The sequence below is a fragment of the Nematostella vectensis genome, chromosome 12 (assembly GCF_932526225.1).
Source record: "Nematostella vectensis chromosome 12, jaNemVect1.1, whole genome shotgun sequence".
In the NCBI taxonomy this organism is placed as follows: domain Eukaryota; kingdom Metazoa; phylum Cnidaria; class Anthozoa; order Actiniaria; family Edwardsiidae; genus Nematostella; species Nematostella vectensis.
The window spans coordinates 11,245,077-11,255,941 of NC_064045.1; the positions used below are offsets into that span (position 1 = coordinate 11,245,077).

A 10,865-nucleotide genomic window follows, 5' to 3' on the forward strand; every position below is an offset into this window, starting at 1 on the left:
CATTGTATTTGAAAGTATAGATATTTAATAAAGTGTACCTCTTTTAAGCGGCCACTTGGTCCGATCCTTAAGGTGGTCGCTATGAGGTACCATTGTATTTGAAAGTGTAGATGTTTAATACAGTGTACCTCTTTTAAGCGGCCACTTGGCCCGATCCTTAAGGTGGTCGCTATGAGGTACCATTGTATCTGAAAGTGTAGATATTTAATACAGTGGTACTTCTTTTAAACGACCACTTGGCCCGATCCTTAAGGTGGTCGCTATGAGGTACCATTGTATCTGAAAGTGTAGATATTTAATACAGTGGTACTTCTATTAAACGGCCACTTGGCCCGATCCTTATTTCTGTATTGTTTTAGTTAACTTTGAAATTCATTTTCTCCGGGCCCCATGAATCGTATTATTTCCAATTTCTGAGCGTTTTATATGGCATTTACGATGTCCCTTCCTTCGCCCCCAATGGCGATAAAAGTGGAAGGATAGGAACGCCTTAATGTTGAACTTTTTTTCTCAGGTCGTTGAGCGCGCCGTTAAGTGCCTAGACCGTATCCCTCCATACGACACGCACAAGATCGGCGTGATCTACGTGGGCGAGGGCCAGCATGATGTCGAGACTGCCATCCTGAGGAACGTGTACGGGTCCGCGCGCTACATGCGATTCCTGGGGGGACTGGGCCGACTTGTCAGACTGAGAGACTGCGCCCCGGCCGAGATTTACCTAGGAGGCCTGGATCGAGAAGGGGCGGACGGGGAATTTGCGTATAGCTGGCAGGACGATATATGTCAAGGTAAAATACAGTAAACACCCGCGTTCCGAGTATTTCCCGTGGCCCACGGCAAGTCCTGACCCAGCCCCTTTAAATATCTTGCAGTTATTTTCCACGTGGCCACGCTGATGCCAACTAAGGAGTCAGATCCCGGATGTAACTCAAAGAAGATGCATATCGGTAACGACTTCGTTACCATCGTGTATAATGACTCTGGCGACGAGGTCAAATACGGTACAATCAAGGTAAGACCCCACGCATGCTGCGTGACCTCTACATGATAAACTTCGTGACCATTGTTTATAATGACTCTGGCGGCGAGGTCAAATACGGTACAATCAAGGTAAGACCCCACGCGTGTTGCGTGACCTCTACGTGATAAACTTCGTGACCATCGTGTATAACGACTCTGGAGGCGCGCGAGGTCAAATACGGCACAATCAAGGTAAGACCCCACGCGTGTTGCGTGACCTCTACGTGATAAACTTCGTGACCATCGTGTATAACGACTCTGGAGGCGCGCGAGGTCAAATACGGCACAATCAAGGTAAGACCCCACGCGTGTTGCGTGACCTCTACGTGATAAACTTCGTGACCATCGTGTATAACGACTCTGGAGGCGCGCGAGGTCAAATACGGCACAATCAAGGTAAGACCCCACGCGTGTTGCGTGACCTCCACGTGATAAACTTCGTGACCATTGTTTATAATGACTCTGGCGGCGAGGTCACATACGGCACAATCAAGGTAAGACCCCACGCGTGCTGCGTGACCTCTACGTGATAAACTTCGTGACCATTGTTTATAATGACTCTGGTGGCGAGGTCAAATACGGCACAATCAAGGTAAGACCCCACGCGTGTTGCGTGACCTCTACGTGATAAACTTCGTGACCATTGTTTATAATGACTCTGGCGGCGAGGTCAAATACGGTACAATCAAGGTAAGACCCCACGCGTGCTGCGTGACCTCTACGTGATAAACTTCGTGACCATTGTTTATAATGACTCTGGCGGCGAGGTCAAATACGGTACAATCAAGGTAAGACCCCACGCGTGCTGCGTGACCTCTACGTGATAAACTTCGTGACCATTGTTTATAATGACTCTGGCGGCGAGGTCAAATACGGTACAATCAAGGTAAGACCCCACGCGTGCTGCGTGACCTCTACGTGATAAACTTCGTGACCATTGTTTATAATGACTCTGGCGGCGAGGTCAAATACGGTACAATCAAGGTAAGACCCCACGCGTGCTGCGTGACCTCTACGTGATAAACTTCGTGACTATCGTGATAAACTTCGTGGCTATCGCGATAAACTTCGTGACTATCGTGATAATCTTAGTGATTATCGTTATATACCAAAACTCTACTCTGCTAAGTCTCTGCAGACCACCACTTGCAGCCGTAACAGAGGCATGTCTTTCTGTCTCTAGGGCCAGTCCAATCACGGATCTGCTCATTCAGACGCTTAATTATAACGCCTAGCTCTGTATCTCCTTAGGGCCAGTCCAATCACGGATCTGCCCATTCAGACGCTTAATTATAACGCCTAGCTCTGTATCTCCTTAGGGCCAGTTCAATTTCGCAGAGGTGGTTATTCAGCCACTTGACAACGAGTGTAACGTTGTCATGCTCAGATTCAAGGAGGAGCTGAAAAACCTGTGCGTCAACCCGAGCCCACGGGTCATATCGGACAGCAGTCTACCTATGCTAGTGCGCAGGCTCGCCGTACATATAAACGTGAGTACCAACATGATTATTGTGTGGTTTTTCCCTAGCAACCAATCCGCTTCTTGTTGTCTTTCCCCCTATTGTGTTTTTATTTAACTATTAGCTCTTTTTCGTGGTAAATACCACAGAGTCGATCTTTGTGTGCGTGCGTGCGTGCGTGCGTGCTTGCGTGCGTGTGTGGTATTAATTAAGGTGTTTTCCCAGTTTATTCAGGAATTTTCAAAGAGTGGTTAATCTTTTGCTGGAATAAAGGGTTTCTAGCACACGGGCACGTCCTTTGATCCACCACTTTATTTGCTCACAAAACAAAGCACTTTAGTGTTAACATATAAACGAAAGAAGACACCGAATGAAATCCCATCTATTTATTCAAGCAGGTTTCCCAACTTGAGTCACTTACTGATTTCCGTTTATGTTTCCTTCAAGATGGCGTCAGTGCTGCACCAAGGCCTGAAACGCACCACCGACGCCTATGGCTGCAACTGGCTAGAGCGCATGCGTCAAATCAAGCGCCTGCGCAGTAAGATAGATGTTAACGGGCCCAGTTCCCCCTCACCTCACAATGTGAAGCCAAACGCGTCAGGGAATAGCGCGTTTATCCCGCTAATCAAACATCCTGCGGGCGCTCAGCCAAACTTGGTGGACTTCACTGAGTATGCTTCAAAGTAGAATATAAAAGTATGAATAAAAATAGAATATTATTAAATTGGAAAAAAGATTCATGGTGCTTTTTAGCACATAAAACTCGAAGTTGCATTTATGCTTTAGGTGAAGCGTAGAATAAGAATGTTTAAAACTCGACGGTGACGTTGGTCCATGTGGGAATTGATAACGTCGTTAGGTAGGTAAGGATGACATTAAAGTTGTTTCCCAAAATCACTCAAACTTTTTTTAGTATAATTTTCGAGACATGATTAATGTGAATATTATTTCTGAGTTCGCTACTCCTTCATCTTTTATCTGTGATTTCTAGCTCGTTCTTGTGAGCCTGCAATCAGAAGGGTAGCAGCGGCTACTACCAGTGGTGGATCCACAAGGATCCCCTTCCCCCTTCGGACAAATTTTAGAGGAAATGTATGGGGGCTGAAATCTAGAAGTCTCCCGCCATACGTTTAATATATTAATGGGTCCGAAAGGTGTCCCTTCAAAAATAATTGGGACGCCCTCTACTGATGTAAAAGTAGTAGCTATCTTGAATTTCAAGAAGAGAGACTAGAAAATTTATTAGCAAGATTGTAGTATAAATTGTTCATTAAATCAGAGTTTTTTTTAAGACGTGTCTGATTTTTGTGCTTTCTGTATAGATTATGGCATGATTTTTTAGTTCTAGAGTTCTGTTTAATTTAGTTTAATTTTAAACCGGCTTTGAACCGGTTTTAATTAAAAAATGATTAAAGACATAAACACAGGCGTCCCAGGATGCATCGCTTTTGAATGTTGTAAGTTCTTTGATAGTAGTGTACTCACGCACAAGAGTGTGATTCAAATCGCCTTAAAAATTTGCCTTATACCTTTTCTAGAATCGAATGTAGTCGTAAACAATATAATTTTGTTACACGTTATCTTGGTTAGCATCTCAAAATGTGCGGTTACTTCACGGCTGCAGTATCCTCCCTCGCAGGCGTTTTTAGGAGTGCGTGACCTGCCTAAAAACGCCTGCGAGAGCGGCTACGGCTACAGTGAAAACGTAACAAAAAAACGAGTCAGATGAAAAATAGTCCTTTCTTTGGGGTCTTTGTTCGCGAACTAAAAAAGCACCGCGGATTAATAATTACTTATCTAAAATGGACGATGTTTAAATAAATAAGTAAACATTTAATTGCAAGGTCACAATTCGTAGTTCTGTCCTTTTTATCTTTTGTTGATTAAACAAACCCTACCCTTCAGCTCCGCTTTAGCAGTGGAAGAGAAAACAACATTTATCTTAAAAGAACTTCAATGATGTCTTTTAGCAGAACGGCTGAGACCCTCGACAAACTAAAATGATGCTATTGAAATGCTTATTTAGTTTGAACGACTTAGCCGATCAAAAATAAATATTTGCTAGCAAAAGACTACTAAACATTAAGGAATAAGGCAAAACAAAATTAATCGGGACACAATATTTTTAAATGCAAGTTGAAATGGAAAATTAATCAAAGTAATGACGAAAAATCTAATGACCTTTTTAGCTTGTCCATCGCTTATTTCGACCTATATAAATTAATTTTACTGTCCTTGTTAGTTTATTGTTATATTTATTTAAACGTTTTTCATAGATAACTGATCAATTCAAAAGGGAAACGCGCATTGCTTACGAGCACCTATCCATAAGTCATTTTACGCATTATTTGTTTTCTATATTATTATCATCTAAACACTTCTCTTTGCTTAGGACTGGAGACTATACCACTGTACCACTTAAGATAAAGGAAGAAAAAATAATTACTTCGATAACGCATTCAGTACATCTATGGCTTGGCAAGGGACCTTCATCGCCTTCCTCTACCTGTGTCTACCTGCAAACTCTTTTCACCCTTTCACAGTTAAAGATTACATTTATCCTCGTCACATACTACGCCGAATAGAAAAGGTTGACTGGTTAGGATGTATTCAAGCCTGCTTGGCGGATACCTCTTGTAGATCGTACAGTTTTCGTTCCTCGCGCACAGCCCTTGGGGAAACTTGCTCGCTGAGCGAATGTGGTATTAGTGGCAACAATGACAGAGAGGCGAAATTAGTGTTCGCAAGTGGATTCGTATTTCAGCAACTGAAAACTGTGCAGGTGGGTCAAATCGAATTTACGTTATCGCAATTGAAAGATGCCTTCAAGGCCAATAAAATGTCATATAGTTTTCAGCCCCGATAGGCCATGAAGATCCCTGAAATAAAGGTATAAAAATGTATTATTAGTCATGATTCTCTATCGAACCAATTTCGGGTGTTCAAGACGAATGTGAATCTTGAATATCCAATCGTCATAGATCGCTGGTATTGTGAACAGAAATAAATGAAAAAAATATTTGTGAAAATTAAATATAATTAAATTAAAAACTGGGAAAGTCAAGCCAAAAAGAGGCACTTCCTTCTGCTGGGACGCCTCCTAATGAGTTTACTATAGTTTTTGCTCCTTTAATTTTTACTTGTTTTGTATAACTTGAACTGTTAAAATTCTAAGCGAAAAACCTCCGAAAAATCCTCTCTTTGGGGCTCTATAACCAAACGCCCCGGTAAAGCACTTGGCGTGCTTGGTTGCTAGAGATTCCCATAGAAAGATGCAGTCATGTTACCATTTCCAGATTATAAATGTAGGGTAATTTTGTGGAAATGATTTCTTTTGCAGAACTCACTTGATTGCCAAGGTGGCGGACAGTATATTCATAAAGGTGAATATTGGCAATATAATTCAAATACGAAAAAAATATCTAGTGGTGTCGTTCACTGTGACATCTAAGCTTATTAAGTCTGGGAGAAAATGCATACTCGTGCAATGCTATATCTAAGCTGCCAAGAACATGAAGATAAGTAGCAGTAGCAAAAAATACAGCAGCAGATTTTTAGAAGCTTAAAATAATAATCATGGTGCTAATTTAAATAGTGTAAATAATCAATACTTTCAAGTGTGTAACACGTCTTGTACAAACGAACACACGTATTGAGTCCGCAAGCACAGTATCAACTTACATAACCCTATAGCCACTGCATTATTGAGATCCTGTTCCTAGCCAAGCAAGACTGGCCAGTTCATTCAAATATGTTATTAGTACCTCGCTCCCGGTTTATCACAACACGTAGGACATTTTTGATATGGTATAAGAAATAACCCTTACCTTAATCCTAACCCTAACCATATCAACATTACTGGCTAAATCAGTCAACATTGCTGGCTAAATCAGTCAACATTACTGGCTAAATCAGTCAACATTGCTGGCTAAATCAGTCAACATTACTGGCTAAATCAGTCAACATTGCTGGCTAAATCAGCCAACATTGCTGGCCCACTAATGCCTGGCGGTACTTGCTCACTAACACTTCCTGAGTCTTGTGGCCAACTGTTGCCTAATGTTGCTAGCGATGTTTGAGCTTTTGGCACCAGGAGGCGGATTCTGGAGTCCTAATAAGGGTTGAATTTCAGGAAATGTGTGCGTGTGTGTGTGTGTGTGTGTGTGCGGGGGGGGGGGGGGGGGGGGGGTGAAATGTAATTTTATGGTTTTTTCCTAGTATTTCTTCAATTGTTAAACAAACTCTCTGACAATAGGAGAGCGTCTTCTCCTCCCCCTCCCGTTAGCCTATGTAGCTCTTTCTTCTCCCGCCCCCTATCCCCCACCCGTCCCTCTCCCTTGCGCCGCTTCGCAGGCTACCTCCCGTATATCCGCCGATGGAGGCCCATTTTCTCTAGTTTACCCACTTTATATATCGCACAGAGCATCGACTGGCTCAATCAGTCATCCTTCATGACAAAACAAAGACATATCTGGACGATCTTCACATATTCCTGGATCCCTTGCACTCAAAAGAACAAGGGGCTTGGATTCGCTGTTACCATGCCAACAGCGATGGAAGGAATTTTACAGTCTTCCATGAAAACTGTGATGGCATTGGTCCAACCGTCACCATTGTCCGAGTTCGAAATTACGTGTTTGGAGGATACAGCAGTGTATCATGGAAAGGTAGGGATTACATCTATCACACAAGGTTTAATGAGGCTCTCTTTATTTACATACAACTCTAAGATCGAAATCCCGAGTATCAGTGAAAGATATGGGAAATGGTCATCATTTATCAACTTTTTAGTTCAGTCATCTACTCCCTATCTTTCGCTCGTTGGCTCGCTCATTCTTTTTTTTCGTGCTCTTGACTGCTTATTTTTAGTTTCTTTCCCTCGCTTACTGGATCGCTCACTCACTTATATTTCTTATCTCTCGATCTCGGCCACTCTGGCTCTCTTGCTCACTCTCTGACTAAGTCTCTCACGTTCATCCACTCACAATTCTTCTTTTCTCTTGTTTCAGATGACTGTCGTTTCTACAAAAGCCCAAAATCATTTCTATTCTCTCTGTATAACGTCGGCGGCTACTCACCAACACAACTTCTCCTCATAGATGAACAAGACCAGGCCGCTCTGTGGGGCTGCTCTAGAAATGGACCAACATTCGGCCACGGTTTCGACCTATCACTAAGTTATGCAGACGTCCCACAATGCTATGCTCGACCTAAAACTTACGCCCCTCCGGATAACTGCAATGTGGGCAAGAGCTGCAACTTTTTTACTGGTCAGCAGTTATTCTCGCCCAGCGATATAGAGGTCTTTTATTTTAAACCGAACACATAACGTGTGGATCTTAAAGCGTTGATTCCATTATTATTATTATTATTTCCTACGCACAGTGAAAATCCGCTACGAGCCTAACCTAGCTGGTGAGCAATGTTGGACAAATTAAAGTGCTTTTAAAGCACTTTAAGCTTTTAAGATTCTAAAAAGAAGCTCTTTCAAAGCATAGACTCGTTATTTGTGCAAATTATACCCTCCTGCGTGAAGCTTTACGCGTCGCTCGTTTACTTTGCTCCACAGAGAGCTCTGCGCAAGGGGGTATGCAAATTAAGAAATCAAAAGAAATGTGGGGTAACATCCATACTCATGTAGTCTTAATTGATTTGATAATTTTGTTGATTGTATTTTCTTTTCTGGACTGATATTAAATTAAAAATGTAATATAGCGACCACCACACCCATTGTATACGATTCCTTATATTAATAAAGATCAAAATATGAACTTAAAGCCTAGATTTATTCTCGAGTATAGTTGTGTATACTAGTTCAAATAGCTCTGGTTTCTCGAGTTGTAGGAAAGACGGGAAGACATCGGTGACATCAAGACAAACTTTTAACTTGTTTTATTGGCAATTATCTATATACTTTGTCTACAATGCAGATTATATACAGCATAAAACGAGTAGTATATTCCATACTCGTATAGTTCAATCGTGTAGTTCAATTTCAATCAAGATGCGTTTTCATGCAATTTCAATCAAGATGCGTTTTCATGCGAACACCCTAAATAACATTAGTGGCTTCCTTCAACTCATAAAAAACAATGAAAATGTAACGTTATGCTAGCAAGCCTGTCTTCAGCTAATATTTGGCTACATCGCCTCGCTGTTCTTCTCCTTTTTCAGTTCCTTGGAACAAAAAAGAACATTTCAGGGGAGGATCCAGGAGTTACATGAATACGGCGGGAAGCATGGTGATTAGTCATTAATTATCTTATCTTTTGTCTTTATATTTTAACAGAGAGATAACCGTCGGTATAGATCCAATTTTAAAAAGTCACTTCATTTTTAATTAGTTTCATGGAAACCGCACTTACTGGCTCGATATGAGTTTCACGATCAATGTGGACTTGAGGAATTTCTCAAATTTTTGTTCCCGGTTCAAATCTTCATAGTATCTTTTGCGAGCATCAAAGCGCTGTCCCTCCAGAGATATGATCCCGAGGTAGTCATCAAAGCCCTGTAAGGAGAATAGAGATAATATACACCTATTTCAAATGTGGTTGCACTCGGAGGAAGGGATTAAGCAGCGACAACGGCAACGCGGACGACGAGGCATAAAACAATTGAGAGTTCAATGGGCCAGACGTGAAATGTACTCGAAATGGATTCTGTCTGACACATTTTGGACGTTTTATCGAGGACAGGAACGTGTGCGCTGAAAACTGGACTATCATTGTTCTCTATGTTAGAAATAAGATTCTAGGCTTTTCTATAGTTATTCGGACTACAAAAACGAGCGAATTTATCAAAACCAGTTTAAACTAAACGCAAAGCATAAAAGCTTTTTCGGGGATGACGTTCTCCCTGCAGTCGCCGTTGTAGTTGCTTTAAGTAACCCGCAGTGCTTCATGGGTATCGAAAAAATGGTAAAATAAGCGTAAAAAACAGGTTTTGAAAGCTTTAGCATTCTTGTTTATGCACCTCTAAACGTTCAAACGACGTTCAGAGACCAGGATTAAGCCATATATACGTTACCCATGAACCACTGCAGGTTACGATTATACATTGATTCGCGGGTGCAACATTAATTGAAATAGGTGTATACTGTCAATCAATGGAAATAAGCGATTTACTCTATGAAAGCAACAAACGCGCGCGCTCAGGCTTTTTGCGGCAAAAATTACAACAAATGCCACTTATTTAGCGCCTACGAATCAGCCAAAAAGATTCTATGTCAGAAAGGGCTAATTTTAATTGAAGATTTAATATTTGCATCGCTCTCTGGCGTGAAGGCTGCCGCCATTTTTGTGTTGCCTATGATACAAACTCACCCTTGTTGCGAACCCACGGCTAGGTCGGGAGTAATCGAATCCAAAATCCCCATCTCCATAAGCATGGCAGTGTGCCTTGCCAAACCGCTTATCCGGCACTGGAAAAAAACAAGCGGTAATAATATTTATTAAGTCGAATTTCGTTAAAAAGGCCTTATATGTGATACAAAGCAGTCTGAAACAGTTTTGAATTTCTGACGTCCGGATCTTTGGACAGAGCTTTAAAGAACGAGCCAGTTTCTGGATCAATGACGTAGTTCTAGATTAAATCACCTTTTCCTCCTAAATATATCCCCTTGATGAGTCAATTTTTAGAGCTTCACATTTTCTTCGAGATTTGTTGGCAAAACTAGCAGCATAGAAGAAGAAGCATACTTGCGCTTAAAGGGGCTATTTTTTTGTAGGCAAAAGGCGTTCAAACAAGTTAGTACTCTCGATCTCCATTACCACTGGGGGCCTAAAAACGTAATTTTGGCTTAACACATTCGTGCGATAACGTTATTTGATTTGTAAACAAATAATATCATTTGAGACCTTTAGATCCCTTCATTCTCTTAGATGTTTTAGTCTTCAAGGTAAAAGGGACTTTAAGAATCCTTCCACAGACCACTTACAGCGATACTGCGTGTAAACATCCATGCTTCTGTCCTCCATTGAGTTTAGGTCGTACCCGTCTTTGATCTTTTCATCGAGATCAAATCTAAAAAAATGTATTTTAAAACTTGTGATGCATAGCGTGTAGCATGCAGTAAACACGAATGAATACGATGTGACAACCTACGAACCACGTATTGTCGTCAGAAGCACAAAAATCATGTATTTGTGTCAAGCAAGCTCATTGCAATTTTTGATGACTTTTGAAAGTTCCACGAACAAAGTAATTTGCTCATTGCAAAGTTTGTTGATGACTTGTGAAAGTTCCACGAACATAGTAAGTTGTAGCGATGGGTAAATCCGAGACTTGCCGATACGCCGAGACCCGTGTTTCAGAATCCGAGCCCGAGACTTTTTCCGAGCTTGTTTTCGGATAACCTGCTCGAGGTATGTCATAAACATCCGT

General features: G+C 41.5%; 3 protein-coding genes across 8 annotated transcripts in view; 2 read left to right on the forward strand and 1 right to left on the reverse strand.

Moving 5' to 3' along the window:
• The window catches only part of LOC5520582 (tuberin-like), a 33,569-nt gene extending 29,795 nt beyond the window's left edge, over window positions 1-3,774 (forward strand). For all 6 annotated transcript variants that reach the window (XM_048720312.1, XM_032365572.2, XM_048720313.1 and 3 more), the window contains 4 exons: window positions 515-788; window positions 873-1,012; window positions 2,340-2,510; window positions 2,928-3,774. In XM_048720312.1, the coding sequence (XP_048576269.1) occupies window positions 515-788; window positions 873-1,012; window positions 2,340-2,510; window positions 2,928-3,170 (828 nt within the window). In that variant the 3' untranslated portion in view covers window positions 3,171-3,774. The remainder of the gene's footprint in view (window positions 1-514; window positions 789-872; window positions 1,013-2,339; window positions 2,511-2,927) is intronic.
• A 139-nt stretch (window positions 3,775-3,913) lies between these two features.
• On the forward strand, window positions 3,914-8,260 carry LOC5520580. The gene is made up of 4 exons (XM_001640444.3): window positions 3,914-5,265; window positions 5,824-5,866; window positions 6,905-7,150; window positions 7,493-8,260. The coding sequence occupies exons 1-4, from the start codon at window positions 4,954-4,956 to the stop codon at window positions 7,810-7,812; spliced, it is 921 nt and encodes a 306-aa protein (XP_001640494.1). The 5' UTR covers window positions 3,914-4,953; the 3' UTR covers window positions 7,813-8,260.
• A 100-nt stretch (window positions 8,261-8,360) lies between these two features.
• The window catches only part of LOC5520579, a 9,907-nt gene continuing 7,402 nt past the window's right edge, over window positions 8,361-10,865 (reverse strand). The window contains exons 8-11 of the mRNA XM_048720318.1: window positions 10,420-10,505; window positions 9,806-9,903; window positions 8,849-8,991; window positions 8,361-8,660 (exon numbers count right to left, since the gene is read on the reverse strand). Of these exons, the coding sequence (XP_048576275.1) occupies window positions 8,654-8,660; window positions 8,849-8,991; window positions 9,806-9,903; window positions 10,420-10,505 (334 nt within the window). The 3' untranslated portion in view covers window positions 8,361-8,653. The remainder of the gene's footprint in view (window positions 8,661-8,848; window positions 8,992-9,805; window positions 9,904-10,419; window positions 10,506-10,865) is intronic.

What these genes read in the sequence shown, in the direction of transcription:
- LOC5520580 (XM_001640444.3), top strand. Translation starts at nt 4,954, where the DNA reads ATGGCTTGGCAAGGGACCTTCATCGCCTTCCTCTACCTGTGTCTACCT. An exon ending in CGGACAGTATATTCATAAAG is followed by an intron (nt 5,867 to 6,904) that starts GTGAATATTGGC and finishes TATATCGCACAG; the next exon opens with AGCATCGACTGGCTCAATCA. An exon ending in CAGCAGTGTATCATGGAAAG is followed by an intron (nt 7,151 to 7,492) that starts GTAGGGATTACA and finishes CTCTTGTTTCAG; the next exon opens with ATGACTGTCGTTTCTACAAA.